The 18,454-nt window shown below is 35.1% G+C and overlaps 1 protein-coding gene across 4 annotated transcripts; it reads left to right on the forward strand.

The window, feature by feature from the left end:
• Positions 1-64: 64 nt before the first annotated feature.
• On the forward strand, positions 65-16,289 carry brms1 (BRMS1 transcriptional repressor and anoikis regulator). 4 transcript variants are annotated; one of them, XM_067401853.1, is made up of 12 exons: positions 65-185; positions 2,120-2,347; positions 2,812-2,902; positions 3,135-3,262; positions 5,898-5,939; positions 6,351-6,430; positions 7,425-7,509; positions 10,180-10,272; positions 10,656-10,720; positions 10,801-10,840; positions 15,097-15,205; positions 15,311-16,289. In XM_067401853.1, exons 2-12 carry the CDS (start codon positions 2,134-2,136, stop codon positions 15,426-15,428), a joined length of 1,065 nt encoding a protein of 354 aa, XP_067257954.1. In that variant the 5' UTR covers positions 65-185; positions 2,120-2,133; the 3' UTR covers positions 15,429-16,289. The 4 variants fall into 4 exon arrangements, with proteins under 4 accessions (XP_067257954.1, XP_067257955.1, XP_067257956.1 ...); XM_067401854.1 differs by lacking the exon at positions 5,898-5,939; XM_067401855.1 differs by lacking the exon at positions 15,097-15,205 and having other exon boundaries at positions 15,311-15,447.
• The last annotated feature ends 2,165 nt before the right edge of the window (positions 16,290-18,454 follow it).

An 18,454-nucleotide genomic window follows, 5' to 3' on the forward strand; every position in this document is an offset into this window, starting at 1 on the left:
TTCTATTGGTTCGTAGAGGTAGCGAGGTTTGCATTGATTGGCTAGCGCCTCAAAACGGTAGTGTGTTTCAACAAACGTATAAAAGCTGAGGAAGTAGACTTGTCCGATGTCAACTTGCCCTGATATGCAAATTCAGTCGACAATATGTAATATTTTTCATGACTTAAACAGTAATCGACGAGAAGGTAAGCTGTTTTGTTGTGGTTTGTGCACTTATTAGAGTTTGTTTGTAAGATCGCTGTGTATTGTTATCCCATGTCTTACATCGGTTAATTTGCGGAGAACATTCATGGAGCGATCAAGAGATCCCATACAACGTTACGAAGTAAGATAGTCAATTAATACATCGCATTTGAGACGTTTTAAAAGGCGTAAACGTTTGTTTTTCACTCTTGTGCATTAACATCACTGTACTGCGTTATACCGGACACTTTATGTCCCTGAATGAAGTGCGGAGTTGTTCAATTCAACGAGTTTTTATAACTAACTTAAATCCAGAATTACATATGAACAGCACGAGACTGTAACTAATAATGTATCTCACATAAGATAATGTCTGAGCTGTAGATATGCAGAATGAGTTATGAGCTTGTAGTGTAAGTCAGTGCAGTGCGGCCTTTAGAGGATGTACATGATACACGTCGAGTCTGTGAACTCACATAAAGCCCACTGAAGAACAGCGCTAATTCATTACACTGCGAACTATGGCAGTAGATTTCATACAGTTTCCTCCTTCTAATTAAACATAAAGTGGTTAATACGGTCTTAAATATTTCTTGTTGGCTGGCTCTGGGCACTGTGCTCTTGGCTGCGAGTGTCCTCTAGAGGTCTTTAGTCTGGTCATTTGTCTTTACATGCGCATTAAAAATGTGTGCTGATTATATATATATATATATATATATATATATATATATATATAAGCTGTGTGTGTGTGTGTGTATGAATGTGTGTGTGTGTGTGTGTGTACAATACCTGTCAAAATTTTGGAAACATTACAGTTTTTTTGAAAGAAGTCTCTTATGCTCACGAAGGCTGCATTTATTTAATCTAAAATACAGTAAAACAGTAATATTGTAAAATATTATAGGTAACATTCCTTATTATTACTATTATTATTATCAATGTTGAAAACATTTGTGCTGCTTAACATTTTTGTGGATATTTATTAATGCATTTATTAAATAGAAATATCTTTAGTGTCATTTATGATCAATTTAATGCATCATTGATGAATAAAAATATTAACTTCTCTCTTTTTTTAATCTTACCTCAAATGTTGGGATCATTATTCCCACAAAAATGTTAAGCAGCAAAAATGTTTTCAACATTGATAATAATAATACTTAATATTTCTTGAGTAGCAAATCAGCATATCAGAATGATTTCTGAAGGATCATGTGACACTGAAGACTGCAGTAATGATGCTGAAAATTCAGCTTTATCATCACAGGAATAAATTACATTTTTAAATTAAAATAGAAATCATTTTTTTGGTAACAATATTTCACAAATCACAATATTACTTATTTATGTAACACTTTACAATAAGGTCTCATTTGGTAACATTAGTTAATGTATTAACTAATGTGAACTAACAATGAGCAATACATTTGTTACTGTATTTATTCATCTTTTTTATTTTAATAATGTATTAGTATTTAGTAAATGTTGAAATCTATGAAGATTAATAAATGCTGTAGAAGTATTGTTCATTCTTAGTTCATTCATGTTACCTCTGTTTTTACTGTATTTTTTCTTTAAATAAATGCAGCCTTGGTGAGCATAAGATACTTCTTTCAAAAACATAAAAAATTGTAATGTTTTCAAATTTTAGACAGGTATCTATATATTCATTTTTGAATATACATATACTTGTTAATGGATTATTAACAAGTATGTTTATAATAACTTTATTATTAAAGTTATTATAAACATTTAATGATGAGAAAATATAAAAGTTGAAAATGTGTAGTTTTATTTTATTATTTATATAATCAAATATAATTTATTTATAATCATATAAAAATGTATTGTTTTATAATTTATCTTATATGGGTTTTTTAATTCACTACATCGACACAAAATAATTGTACCACTGTTATTACACTGTTCGATACAGTGCTATAAGCAGTCATGCCAGCTCAGCCTGCTGCCAGAGAGCCAGAGGAGGAGATGGAGACGGAGGCCGACTCTGAGGTTCCTCAAACTAACGGTGAGGTGGAGGAGGAGCGGGAGAGAGAGAGGGGAGAGGCCGAGGAGACGATGGAGGAGAGCGGAGAGGAACGGGACAGCGACCTGGAGGACAGTGAGGCAGAGGAAGAAGAGGAGGAAGAGGAAGAGAGTTCAGGTCTATTTAAAACAGATTCAATTATTTATAATTTTCTCTGTGTATTTTCTCTATATATTGTTGCAGCAGCTGTTAAAGTGGCTGCATAGAGAGAGAAATATTTCACTCTAAAATAAAATAAAAGAAATTTAACTTAATTTTTTGGGGGCCTTTAACTTATGTATATATATATATATATATATATATATATATATATATATATATATATATATATATAAGATTTGGAAGGGATTTGTCAATAAATTGTAATGCAAAAATTAAAAGTAAGCTTTAAAAAAAACAATTTGTATATATATATATATATATATATATATATATACAAATTTTTTTTTTAAAGCTTACTTTTAATTTTTGCATGACAATTAATTGACAAATCCCTTCCAAATCTTATTAGTAAAGTCTGACTGGAATCAAAAGGAAAACAGAATGAACAGGGTTGGATGAGTATGTGTTCTCTCTTTCAGAAATGGATGATGAAGATTGTGAGAGAAGACGATCACAGTGCCTGGATGAAATGTCTGACCTGGAAAAACAATTCTTGGAGTTAAAAGACAAGTAAGAATTTTTATTTTCTGATTGGTTAAGACTAGGTGGCATTTCATTTTTTGGTCCAAATGAAACAGGGCCATCATCTGGGATGGATGGGATTAAGAGGAAGCCTACCAATAAAAATTGATATCCTGTATTGTATTGTTCAAACAAATTGTATTGTTTGAAAACATTGTCTCTACATTGTTGATACAACCAAATTCTAGAGCTCTATAGATAACTTTTTCATCTATTTCAGGCTTTTTCAAGAACGTCTGAACCAGGTTAAGATGAAGCTGGAAGAGGTGTTGACAGGAAAGGCAGCAGAGTACAGAGAACCTCTGGCAACCCTGCAGCAGAACCTACAGCAGAGGACACAAGTGGCAGGTGACACACATATCTGGATTATGATATCTCTTTTACATCTGAACCACCTGAGGTCTTGGATCTTGGATAAAACTAGTCTACAGCCAGTGCTTGAAGTGGAATAATATGCGAAGTAATATAATGTTTTAAAGGGTTAGTTCACCCAAAAATGAAAATTCTGTCATTAATTACTCAACCTCATGCCGTTCCACACCCGTAAGACCTTCGTTAATCTTTGGAACACAAATTAAGATATTTTAGTTGAAATCCGATGGCTCCGTGAGGCCTCCATAGGGAGCAATGACATTTCCTCTGTCAAGATCTATTAATGTACTAAAAACATATTTAAATCAGTTCATGTGAGTACAGTGGTTCAATATTAATATTATAAAGTGACGAGAATATTTTTGGTGCGCCAAAAAACAAAACAAAATAAGGACTTATTTAGTGATGGCCAATTTCAAAACACTGCTTCAGGAAGCATCGGAGCGCAAATGAATGAGTGTATCGAATCTGCTGTTCAGAGCGCCAAAGTCACACGATTTCAGCAGTTGGCAGTTTGACACGCGATCTGAATGATTCTCATGAATCTCAGAATCTCATGATTCGATACACTGATTCATTTGTGCTCCGAATCTTCCTGAAGCAGTGTTTTGAAATCGGCCATCACTAAATAAGTCATTATTTAGTTTTTTTTGTCGCTTTATAATATTAATATTGAACCACTGTACTCACATGAACTGATTTAAATATGTTTTTAGTACCTTTATGGATCTTGAGAGATGAAATGTCATTGCTCCCTATGGAGGCCTTACGGAGCCATCGGATTTCAACTAAAATATCTTAATTTGTGTTCCGAAGATTAACGAAAGTCTTACGGGTGTGGAACGGCATGAGGGTAAGTAATAAATGACAGAATTTTCATTTTTGGGTGAACTAACCCTTTAAGTAAAGTATTGAAGTAACATTTCTTATACGAAAAATATAATAAAAAATATAGAATATCTGAAAGCCATTTTTCCTAATATCTGTAATTATTGGCAGAACGCATTTTCTACATGGGGAAAACCAGTTGTTTAGTCAATAATTCAAGAAGGTCCAGACTTTAAAGACTTTTCTTGATTCTAACTTGTACTTGGCCTTATGAAAAAGTAACATAGTTCTTGTAATTGTTTAACCTTAGCATTTGTTACAATAAGGATATCGTTACAAGTAAGACCATTGATGGCTCCTCATTACCATGTTTCTTTTCTTTTTTCTTTGAAAAATTGCTACCTACATCTTTAGAAACTATAGCTACATGTCACAGTTGTAATATAAATCTTTAGTGAAAAAACTATTCCCTGAACAGATGATCTATTATAAATTCTTCAACAAGTTAGTCAAAATTTACCACAATATATAAAACAGGCCGTGATAAATTCTAGTTGTCAAAAGTTTCTAATTAATGTTGGTGCAGGATGTTTTCCCCTCTTTTCATCAGTCTTTTTAGTTCATGTGGCTGTTTTAGATCATGTTTGACTTTCTCCATTCTCCATAGTATTTAAAAGTGGTACATTCTCAATAGAGTTCAAATGGGTCACACATTTTATCATCAGTGCCTCGATAGGAATGGCTCAAGCCAATCTTATCACACTTTTGGAACTTGCTGGTGAACGCACCTAAGGTGATTTGCATGCCACTCTTGCAAAATTAAACAATTAGGCTTCAGTCATATTGGGCAGATAATTGCTCCGTTCATTTCGCACAGTTTATAAAAGCTCTGAACGCATGATGTATACAGTTAATTAATAGCCTGATTCTATGTTTCAGTGTGGGCGATGAGAGTACCGGCAACATGTGAGAAGTGCTGGTATATGTAAGAAAAAGTGAGGGTACGCTACAGATTAAAATATAGAAATATTATAAAATATATGTACCAACCCACTTCAAGCACTGTCTACAGCCAAAATACTTCTGAAATAAATGTAGTCAAACTTTACTAATTCTGGGTCACAGAGAACAAAATGATGCTTAAAACTGTTGATTGGCTCTAGTTTTCAAGATATGCTATTGGGTCTTAAAGCTGTTTTGCTGCATAATTGCAGTGTTTTGCCATCAATTCTAGTTGATCATGCAATCATGAAGGAAACATATGACAACATTAAACAACTTTTGAGGTGCATAAAGTTTGACCAAAGTCAGTGGCAGCTTTGTGGCGATTTGAAGGTATTTGCTCTCTTGCTTGGTCTGCATACTGGATATACAAAGTACTGCTGTTTTCTCTGCGAATGGGAGAATCGTGCAAGTGATTGCCACTACATCAAGAAAGATTGGAAACTCTGACAGTCATTGGAGCCTGGGAGGATAAGTGTTCATCATCCACCACTTGTTGAATAAATGAAGAGTTTGTTACCACACTTACACATCAAACTGGGTCTGATGAAGAACTTTGTCAAGGTCATGGACAAAACACAAGCAGCTTTCAAGTTCCTCCATGGAAAATATCTAAGGTCAAGTGAAGCTAAGATGAAAAGACATAATGGAAAGCCTACTATTTTCTTGGAAACAACAAGGCAGACAACTACAGGTTGTTGGTGGAAAACCTCCTCAAGACATACAAAAACACTGGTTGCAACATGTCACTAAAGATAATTTTTTTTGCACTCTCATCTAGATTTTTGTCCTCTGAACCACGGAGCAGTGAGTGGCGAGCACGGTGAGCAATTTCACCAGGGCAAATGGAGCCCATCAGTGCTTGCAGACTATTGCTGGACAGTGACAAGAGATTCTCCATTTAATGAATACAAGAGACTAGCCAAGTGCAGAGTAGACACTGAATAGGACTAAACTATGTACATAATAGGTTTTTGCCTTTTGTTTCGTAATAAATTTTATTTATAAAACCCCTTTGCTGCTTTTAAAGTGTTACATAAACAGGACAGGTGACAGCTACTGCCTACACAATATACATAGAAATAAAAACTTAAATATCTTGTAAACAGTAGCCAATCATTTGTTTTAGTTGTCATATTTGAATTCAGCACATCACAATACATAATAAATATCACAAAAAATTGTTGACCAGTGTTATTTGCTTATTCTCTGATCTCCCTGTCGCCCCCTGTAGGTGTGTACAGAGAACTATGTCTGCAAGTGGTCCAGCACAAACATGAATGTGAAGTGCAGGGGGCAAAACAACATTTAGAGGTAAGGTGGCTTATCAGACCCACATATCTACATTTAACATCCTTTACAAAAAGCAGTCCCACTTTATATTAAGTGTCTTTATACCATGGTCTGTCTGAATACTTGATTCTGATTGGCTGGAAGGTGTGCAATAAAACCGTTAAATGTACAGGTAGTTCCAAGTCAGTTTAATCATCCATTGAATTTCATTGAGGCACACACACACAGATCACTCGCACACAGAGACCGGAGATCTCGCTGCGTGCACACAGAAACATTGAGGAGCACAGAAACTTGATATCAACGCTGCCCCATGACTCTTATTAAAGGATTAATTAACCAAAAATGAAAATTCTGTCATTAATTACTCACCCTCATGTCATTCCAAACCTGTAAGACTTTCGTTCATCTTCAGAACGCCTACGCAATTAAAACTTTGATGCTTCAAAAAGTCCAAAAAGAGATTGTAAAACTAGTCCATATGAATTGAGTGGTTTAGTCCAAATTTGGACTAAAGGTGAATTTTACATAGCAGTTAAAGACACCTAATATCTGTGACTCACAAAACTACTTATGTGGTACCATGGTACTTAATGATCATGTACATATTCATGCCATGGAATTTACATGGAACTCAGGGCATTTCAGGAATGTCATAGTACAAAAAAAACATGGTTTTACATTTGTGCTATGTCTCAAAAACTTGATAAAACCACAATGCTTTTGTAAGATTCGACAAACTTACATGCCTAGTTGTAATAATAAATTTTCATACACAATTCATACACAAACAAACATGCACACAAACTACATTTATCATAATCTAGAGGCAGTATCACACAAAACACACAACAGTGAAAAAACACTGCTGTAAATAAATGATTGCATGTCTCTGCCAAAACAGTTGTCTTTGTTTGTTTGTTGACAGTGCATGAATCATATCGAGTCGGACAGTGTGTGTGTGTGTGTGTGTGTGTGTGTGTGTGTATATGTAATGAGATGCTCATTTCTCTAGAGTGAGAGGACACTCTTGTTTGATGCCATGAAAACAGAACTGCTGGAGAAGATCCGCAGACTGGAGGAGGACAAACAGAGTTCAGGTACACACACACATTTAACTGGCTATCTGAACAGGGATGTAGCATAGACGTCTGATGTTTCAAATACAGCTAAATAGACTATCTCAATCCCTAAGCTTACTAGAGGTGTGCTACCCACCTAAAACCACAGGACCTGTCAAACTGTTTTGAGGCAGGTTCGGGTCTGTTTATATAATATACCAGCTGTGCTTTCTCGCTCTCTCATGATCTCTTTCACAGCGAGTTGACACACAAACCCTCCTCCCCTCTCTTATTTGTTTCATTTGCTTCGGATGAATATTGTTGGCCTTACAGGGCTTGAATTTTGGTGTGAGATTATATACTCATTCCCACACATTTTGTGCTCACACCCAAAGTGCGTGTACGTAAAGCCACCTCTAAACACAGTCAGTTATGTTTTAAGTGAACGTAAACAGTTGAGAAAGAAAACGCATGTGTAACAGTATAATGGATCTGTGTGTCAGGTCTTAAAGTGACAGCAGCCTAATATACCTGCTGCCAAATAATGAGATAATATTAAAAATATATATATGGCAGTTTTCCCCCATTGTATCGATGTCAAAATTGTGGGCAGTGAAAATGCTGAGTGGATAGTTAACTTTGGAAAAACACTAGCCATTATTATAAATAATGAAAAAATACATTTTAAAAACAAAAAAATAATTTACATTTTAACCTTGTAAACCTGACCTAAGAAATAAGCAGAAAATAACTTATTGTTTTGAAATGGAACAGTTTATTGAACATTTAGACAAAATCTAAAAAGAAATCTAAAAATGACCAAAGAAATCTTTTCTGATCAAAGCTCTGTATTTTTTATTGTGTGGGACAAAACATATAATGCAGTGCAATAAAAATGATGATTGAGAAATGCGCAAATAAACGTTCCTTTAAAGCCTGATATTTCTAAAAGTATTGATCATGAAGTGAACCTAAATTGCTACAGTGCATTAAGTGTTGTTCTTGAAATATTACTAACAATACAAATGTTATTTTTACGTTTGCTTTATAAAAATCAGTAAAGATATAACAGCAAAAAGACACATGGACCACAACCTGAAAGGATGAAACTAAAAGGTCTTTTACTTGCTTAAGATAATGTTGATAATTTAGGTGCCTTAGAAATTTGCGTATCAAATATGATACAGTAGGCTTTATAGGTTTAACACATAGACTGTCAAAAAAGATGGACGACGCACCTTCACTCTTTTCCGTTGTAGAAAAGAGAAGCCGCCAATGTCCCAAGATGGCGCTGACATCTTGCACTAATTACGTTGTTCGGAGCCCGAGTCTGCACAGTAGTGAGTGTGAAGTGGAGCCACGGTATCAAGGTCCTACCCACACTCCTGCAGAATCAATCGCAATCACACACCCCTGAACTTTTTTAAGTAGCCTGAACTGCTCCAATTTTGATGCCTGCTGATTTTAGTACAACTGAAGTCTTGTTAAAATAAAGTAAATACAACTACTTAGTCATATTTAAAAAGTAACACATATATATTGTAAAATACTATTAATGTAATTTTTTTATAGTATTGAAATTAAACAACCATCACAATTTGGTGAACAGCCATCCTAGAATTTATGGTTAACACCTATGGTTAACACATGCATTCAATATGTTAGCAACTAGTTATTAATGCAACACGCCTCTGCTTTTCTCATATAAAATTGGGTTATTTGAATGGATTGTTAGTCATTGTTTATTTTTTTTAATCATTTTAGACAAAAAATTTATAAAAAATACATTTCTAACCATATTAATTTTTAGCTAGCTGGCCCATAACATTCATTTACTAATTAGCTTATAAAGCACAAATAAAAATTACTGAAAAAAAAAAAAGATTCATCGGATCCCTCAGATCAGTTTACTGCAGAACAACTCATTATGTCAGTGTGAAATAAACAGTTATGGAAATGTAGAAATTAAAGTCAAAGCTCTCCTCCCGAAGATCCCGAAAAAAAGTCTGCCGGTGCGTTCGTGACTACTTCACTCAGAGAATCTGTCAATCACAGCTATCAATCACAATGTCACACCCCTGTTTTTATAGCTTCAAATTACTAACTAAAGCCAAACTTGTTTAAAAAACGAACACTTGAACTTTCATCAGTGTGATAAAAGCTGCATAAAATGACAGGAACCATCTCTGGTAAAAATGTATTTGAAGTGTAATTTGATTGTTTAGTTTGGCTCAAGTCCCATTTGTTTACATGGAGAGGGCATGGTTTATGACCTATACTGCATCCAGCCACCAGGGGGCGATCTAAATGCTTTTGGGTTTTTTTAGGACTTGGGTTAACATAGCTTAAACACTCTCTCCTTCTATGTTAGAGCTGTATCTGAGGCATATGGGTCTGCTGAGAGAGGAAAACTTAAGAGAGTGAGCGATTGGTCGGGTCACACTGTCTCTCTTGAGTTTATGCAAATCTCTATTAGAACACTTTATTATAATTTTGGTCTATTTATATTTATAAAAATGATATACATTTAGAATATTACTTATTTTATAATAACACAAACATTATTCACTTTATTTATGAAACACTTTTTCAAGAGGAGGGGAGAATTTATAAGCGTATTTGTTCTCTGGGAAATGCTACTGGTTGTTGGAAACGCATACAAATACTCACCAGATCCTCAAACACACAAACTTGGTCTTTATCAATCAGAATGGTGGAATGATGATGAGAAGATTAAGAAGTGCAAGAGAAGAAGTCACCTGATTCGCTCAGACAGGAAGAAGAAGGCAGCTCTTGTGTCAGGTAATGAAGTGTTTCAGGTCCATCTCTTCTTTCGTGTTCACTCTTCATACATTGTGCTGTCTTATTGTTTGGACATTTTCTGGGAAGGAAATTGAGACTAGACCTCATGAAACTTTCATACTGGTCCAAGCTGGTTTATGCTAGTTTTGCTCTGCCAACATGGTCTTTCTAAAGAAGCTGATTGAAAATGGGAATCTTGCTGGTTGAGCTAGTTAAGAAGCCTGGTATAGTCACCAGCATCTTAAACACGACAATCACCTGAACAAATCACCCAGTTACCAAGCTAGATCATTAACCACCAGCCTACACTTTTTATCCAAACTCTGTTTAAAGAAGTTCTTCCTTCCTCTCCTGCTTGCTCAACATGTCTGTCTGTTTTTTAGGGCCATACATAGTGTATATGCTAAGAGACATTGATATACTGGAGGACTGGACGGCAATCAAGAAGGTATTCATGATGATTGATCAGCCCTTGAATCACAGCAAAGCTATGTGACGGATTGTGACTTTTATCTGTCTGTCTTTCAGGCAAAAGCTGCACTGATGCCTCTGAAGAAGAAAGCAGACAGTAAGTCAATTATTAAATGGACTGTATTCATTTAAGTACTTCATTCAAGATTCCCTGTCGGTCTCTGTCTTTCTCAGGCAGCTACACTGGGAGGTCAAGGACCTCATGGTAGTCAGGTGAACCTCATTAAACTTTGACAAAACTGACTGCCTCCATGAATTAACTCATTGTATATTTATTGAAGGAAATCACCTGCGCTGACCACCAGGGTCCTTGGCTTGGGCTAAATATATGTAACCGATGATTTCTTTCTCACGACAAGCTCAGAATAGATTTTATAGTGCAAAATTTGACTCTCTCATTCTCTCTCTAAAAATATGACTGTAAAATGCTGTATAATTTAATTTTTTTTTTTTTTTTGAGGACCTTAGAAAAACTGTGTGTTGATGCGTGTTTTCTTTATCTGGTAAAAACAACAACAACAAAAACAGTATGTACAGTGTGGCTGTCTGTCTTTAGCTTAAATGGTGTCAAAGGCTTAAGCATGTTCTCCATTGCCATCCCAGTTGCTTCCATTGGCCCTGACCCTCACTCACAAGCTCTTTCTGTCTGGCCTCTGATTAAGTTAGATACAGACATTTGATTTGTAATGCCATTTCCCTTCTTCTGTCACTCCAGACTGATCGACTGAAAGTACTTTGGCTTTAATGTCACATTTAGATTCCTGTTCTATTTTTGAGAAAGAAAGATGGCTTGACATGTAACATTTGATTCCACTCCATCTCTCATTTGACTTTTTATTTCTCCCCAGATCTCACTATTTCTCTCACTTTTAATCCTTCTATTCCTTTGCTGTCCTCATTGGCACCATAGGCATAAATTACAACCAAATACACCACTGTTAATAGTACTGCCCTCGTGAAAAGTGTGCTTAATTGTATTGCATGTGCAGTTATAGTGTACTTCAAATTTTAAAAGTATATATAACACCCTACAAAAGTACACTATTAAAAAGTGCACTTTGTAATAATTAATAAAATAAAAGTTTTACTTTAAAGTACATTTTAAATCATTGTTTTAATAATCTTTTTCCATGCTTTAAAGAAATGCACTTATTTTAATGTTGACTAACCTACTAAAGCAAGGTGCTTGATACTGATCATTTTAACTGTAGTGTGGATAGATAGATAGATAGATAGATAGATAGATAGATAGATAGATAGATAGATAGATAGATAGATAGATAGATAGATAGATAGATAGATAGATAGATAGATAGATAGATAGAATTAACTCAAGAATCACAATGTGAACTTGAATAGCACCTATTTATCAATGAGTGATATTTAATATTTAAGTATTAAATATTAAATATCAAAATGATGACACACTAATCAGAATCCATCCTAGAAAAAGCTGAAAGAATCATCTACATGATTTTTTATACTACTTACACATACAGTATGGTTCACTATTCTGTGTCCAGTAAACTGTAGCACATGTACACCCTCAAACTTGTGACTGTCAAATTTATTTGCATTGCATGTACTGTATTTTTGCAGAACTGAGAAATGACTAAGGGAGGTCTTTTGTCAGAAGAACAAGAAACTGCTCTAGTACTGTATACTGTAATGAAATTTGGCCGAAGGTGCAGAGGATGCTGAATTTATTTTTTACTGTATTGTAATTGACAGTATACTGTTTTGTGTTGCATACTTTAAATCTTTGTGTATTATATATTTTTTTATATATGTAAAATTTTCCTAAAGCTCATTGTTGTATTTTACTATATCATTCTGCACTCTTTCATTTGCGTTGCACACTGTAATAGACATTGAGCTGCAAAATTATTCCTGAATCCCAATAAGAGATTTGTGATACAGTGTTTTGAATTGATCCAACTAGTGTTCACTGGACAGGAAAGTGTTGTGTGTATTTGTTAGGTTTTGTATGTCATTTGAGGCCAAATGACAAAAATTCTGACAAAAGAGAATGTTTTTGACTAAAGTATTTAATTTTGACATGACAGTTTAAGGTTTGTACAAGTGGGTATGTAGTGGTAAGATTGTGTTTATAGTTATAGAAAATAGTGAATTGTTTCATGAATTGTGTTAGAAATTGAGAAAAACTAATATAAATGTACTTATAATACACTGTAATTTAATTTCAATTAACATGCTGTTAAGTGTCTGAAAACATTACATTTCCCAGGTGAAAAAAAAGTACATTTCTATAATGCACTTAGAAGTACTCTATTTTCGCGCGCTAATTTTGTACTTAATATACTAAAAATTCTTCTTTAGTACTTCTTAAGATAATCTTAAGAACATCTAAGTGTACTCAACTGTGCTATTTTGAGACACCATGAATATAAACTAAAATGTGCTTTTAACATACTATCTCTGTATTTAAAGGTGCCCTAGAATTAAAAATTGAATTTATTTTGGCATAGTTCAATAATAAGAGTTCAGTACATGGAAAAGACATACAGTGAGTCTCAAACACCATTGTTTCCTCCTTCTTATATAAATCTCATTTGTTTAAATGACCTCCGAAGAACAGGCGAATCTCAACATAACACCGACTGTTATGTAACAGTCGAGGTGTACGCCCCAATATTTGCATATGTCAGCCCATGTTCAAGCCATTAGACAAGGGCAGAATGTCTGGATGTGCACAGCCGAATCATCAGACTAGTTAAGCAAGCAAGGACAACAGCGAAAAATGGCAGATGGAGCAATAATAACTGACATGATCCATGATAACATGATATTTTTAGTGATATTTGTAAACTGTCTTTATAATTGTTTCGTTAGCATCTTGCTAATGTATTGATAAATGTGGTTAAAGTTACCATCGTTTCTTACTGTATTCACTGAGCCAAGGCCGTCGCTATTTTCATTTTTAAACACTTGCAGTCTGTATAATAAATAAACACAACTTCATTCTTTATAAATCTCCAACAGTGTAGAATTAGCCGTTAGTCACGGAGGACAGCCTCAAACTCATTCAGAATCAAATGTAAACCTCCAAATAAATACTTTACTCACATGATCCGAAGCATACATGCAGCATGCATGACGAACATCTTGTAAAGATCCATTTTGAGGGTTATATTAGCTGTGTGAACCGTATTTATGCTGTTCGAGGCAAGCGCAAGCTCCGGGGGCGGGGAAACTTCACAGACACATTCAGGGGACACCTTAGACTTATATTGCATCTTTTAAAAAGAAGTTCTAGGGCACCTTTAAAAAATGTATTTAGATACCACTTATAGTTTATTTGAACCTATAGTGTACTACAAGTGGTATCTAAATACAGTTTTTTAAATACAGAGATAGTATAAAAGCACATTTTACTTTATATTCATGGTGTCTCAAAATAGCACAGTTGAGTACACTTACATGTTCTTAAGATTATCTTAAGAAGTATTAAAGAAGAATTTTTAGTATATTAAGTACAAAATTAGTGTGCGAAAAATAGAGCACTTTAAGTGCATTATAGAAGTGTACTTTTTTCACCTGGGTTAGTTCGCACTTAAAGGGACAGTTCACCCAAAAAAAAAAGAAGATTCTGTCATCAATTACTCGCCCTCAAGTTGTTTCAAACCTGTATGAGTTTCTTTCTTCTGATGAACACAAACAAAGATATTTTAAAGAATGTCAGTAATCAAGCAGTTGACTAGCCTTTGACTTCCATAGTAGGAAGAAAAAAAAAGGTCAACTGAAAGATACACGAGAGCGAGTAAATGATGACAGAAAGAAACCTTTAAAAAAAAATACTACAGTGTACTTCTTTTCACAAGGGTGTATAAATCTACTGATGCCATTTTCATTTGTTTATTTAAAAAAGTTGAGCAAGTCAGACTCTCAACTAGTTAAACTCAAGACAATGTCTTAATACCTACCACTTAAACCCTAACTAGGATGACACAGTGAGCTTCAGAATAGATGATCAGATGATATTTGATGTACTGTATAGTGTTCTCCTATGTGGCATTTTAGACCAATCAGATTTCACGGTGGGCTGGGCTAGTTCATGCAGAGACACAGAAATGGAAACTGATTAACAAAATCTGTCACTCATCTCTTGTTGCGGTCACAGCTTGTTCACACAAAGACTCAGATTTACTTGGAAGAGATACCTTTTATGATGTCTCTTGCCTGCTTTATCATGTCTGTGAACCAATTTAATGACAGCATTTTCTAGACAGCCCTATATAGTGATAAAACATCTCAGCAACAGAGAGTTAGAGCATTATGAGCTATTAAAGCGTAATGTGTTGAAGATGGTGAGCGTGTCTGTTTGTCTCTCAGACAGGCAGGTGTCCGTACGCTGTGAAGATGGGGCTCTCTTCTATGATGGAGAGAGATTCTCCAAAGGCAGCAGTGTCGTTCTAGAAGTCAATGACAACAGCCCAGCACAGTCAGTAGAGCATAAGACACAAGACCGCATCTGTCTTCGCTTCGGCTTTGCTTGCAAAAACATTTCAATTGAAATGGTCTCCCTGTTTTTTTGTGTTTCTCTTAGGGTCGTGATAACAGGGATCAGCGCAGGAGAGGTCTGGTTCAAGCGCACAGATGGCACCAAAACCAAAATCTACGTCTCCCAACTTCAGAAAGGCAAACACGCCATACGAAAAGCTTAAGAAGATAAATGTCACACTCAGAGAGTGTGTGAACCTTCCCTTTAATAACTAGCAAACACAAATTTACCAACACCTTTAGAACAGCTTATGAAATCCAATCTAATGTTATGCACTGGTGTTGATCAGACAGAGTATGTTTATTATGTGCAGTGACATGATCTCCGATCAGTCTTGGCCTTTCAAATACATATTTCATAATGAATATGATAATAAGGCGGATCTGGTCCCAGATCAACACTGTTAACATCAAGTAGGCATTTTTTCGTGCATTTGATGTTTATTAATTAATACAAACACAACATGGACATTCAATAACTGTTGACCAAATGCTAATAGACCATATGAAGCCTTTCTTTACCATAATACTTTGAGTTCCTCAAACTGAAAACATTCATAATGCTAACCGTATATGAAGTGTGATACACACTTAAATCATTTTAGGCTTGTCTGTTTATCTTTGCCATTTAAAATTATTATGAAAGTCCATTTCATGTACACTAAAAACACCACAGAAGCAAAAAGGACTGCACTCACACATCAAATCTTTTCTATCTCAAACTGCTTCTTTAAACTGATCTTGGATCTGTTTTAATAGCTAAGGGTTTATATTATAGAAGGATCAGGTCTCAGTGAAAAGCGCTGTCTGTACCCAGAACACAATCAGACACCTATAATTGCACTCAGAAAAAGATGTAACAGATTTGTTTCCAGTACATTTTGAAAGACTTGTTGTAATACATCGTATTTATAGACATCTGTAAAGTGATTTGAAACAGAGGGTGCTTTTTAAGACTTATTTATGAAGTGTTCAAGATAACCATGTATTTATAACAAGAAGCATTATTAAAATCTAAACTTTTATTACATTTGCAGTTTAATGACTCACTAATTATAAAATCTTGCAGACTGTCAATAGGCTAGAAGTGTTTATTTTAAATATGTACCGCGTGTGCCCTCCAGGGGACGCTGTAGCGTAACCATTTCCATTAGTGCTGAATGAGCTATACAGCATATTTTGCTTTTAGCCACTAGATGGGAGAAACACCTAACGTAACCACAGTCTATGAACGTAACATGAACATTGAACACTGAAGGGAAAACAACTAATCGTAGGAAAGAAAACTCGAGAAGTTTTAATATTAATGTATACATTTGAAAATTAAAAACTCAATCTCTGGCGTACATCCAAGTACAGACTCTTCTGTTTCAATCATTAGGTCGTTGAGATTTCTAACTATTCAAGGGTCTCTGGGTGATTTATGGATTGAAGAGGTGAAGCTACGCAGACTCGTGAGGAAGAGGTAAGATCTTGTGTCGAGGATTTAAGGTGGGCAGACATTAAAGAGTTGCATGAAAATAGGTTGGTTTGAACTATACCATAAATACACCAAACGAGAGCAATAAATATACAGTGATGAGTCCTGCACTTTATTTAGATATATAATAAACGACTACAAGCTGTGATTATATTCAATGTAGCACCAACCTTATTAAGATTTTTTTTTTTTTTTTTTTTTTTTTAATTATAATACCTTATTATAGTCCCTGTTAGGTAAGCTAGGTGTGGGTGTTACACATTAATATACACAGAAGCATGGTGAGCCTGTTTGGTGTCGTGTCGTACATTAGCTGTTATCAGAGATTATGAAGTGGAAAATGATTTTTTCCCCTCATTATATTTTTGCTAATTTAACTTCAGTAGAACACACGTCTGATTTTAAATGGCCGTCAGTGGAATAAAATGTTTTTTTTTTTTTGGGGTTTTTTTTTTTTTTTTTTTTTTTTTTTTTTTTGCCCACAGAATAGGCTAGCATCCACCTAACAACAACTGTCCATACAAACATCTAAACCTCGGTACCTTGATTGTTGCTGTCATGTATTTTAGCACTGCTGGAATGCATAATTTACCAATCAGTATCCTGAACTATAGTTCATGCCTTTTATACTTTGAGGTGCTTTAAGCCAAAGGTGCTTCCTGCCATTTTGAAAAGTTTTATCACACAACCCCTCAATAGAATGTCTGTTGGGGGATCATCACAATAAAAGATATTAGCAGATATTTAGTAGACAGTCTACTAATACTTTGAAAGTTAGTTACAAAGATAGTTACATGTAGTTGCAAAGTTACTTATAGTCAACAGAATGTTCAAAAGGGACCATCAAAATAAAGTGTTACCTAATAGATTTAACAGTGAATTACTACTATATGGTGAGTAGTTTTAAATATATAATATTGACTTTTCAGCGTATAAATTGGGTGTTTAAAAGATATGCCTTATAAATTTTAGGATGGGGGTCCCTCACACGGGGGATGATCATATTTGGGGGTCCGTGGCATCTAAAAGCTTGGCACCATCACGGGTGTGATTTCCCTGGAAAGCAGTGATATCTGTCAAGTAGTACGGACAAAAAGTGCTTACAGCAACTTTAAGGGGATATTACACAAAAAACTCACTCTAATATTGTTCCAATCCCAAAAGACTAATGTTAATTTATAGAAACACAAATGTTTGCTGTATGTATGTGCTGATCAGTGTATACACTGATCAATCCAAAACACTATGAGCAGTCACAGGTGAAGCGAATATCATCTCCTAACAAGGCCACATAATACGGTCTCGGTAGATAGCAAACAATCAGTTCTCGTAATCAACATGTTGGATGCAGGGATAAAGATCTGAGCAACTTTGACAAGGGCCAAATTGTTATGGCAAGGCAACTGGGTCAGAGTATCTCTGAAATGGCAAGACTTGTGGGTTACTCCAATCAGCAGTAGGGAGAATTTACCAACGGTTGTCTGAGGAGGGACGAATCACAAACTGACGACAGGGTGTTGGGCACCCAAGGTGTACTAGGGCAATGAAGGCTATCCTGTCTGGTTTCATTATCAGGAGAGTCTGTGGATGTCCACACACCCCATCCCGCATGCAGCCCAATTTTTGAGACCGCGTGGACGGTCTGCGTACAACAGCTCATGTGTGAGTGACTCCACTAGATAAGTGCAAAATCCACCAGATATTGTGCAC

The sequence above is a fragment of the Chanodichthys erythropterus genome, chromosome 11 (assembly GCF_024489055.1).
Source record: "Chanodichthys erythropterus isolate Z2021 chromosome 11, ASM2448905v1, whole genome shotgun sequence".
Taxonomy (NCBI): domain Eukaryota; kingdom Metazoa; phylum Chordata; class Actinopteri; order Cypriniformes; family Xenocyprididae; genus Chanodichthys; species Chanodichthys erythropterus.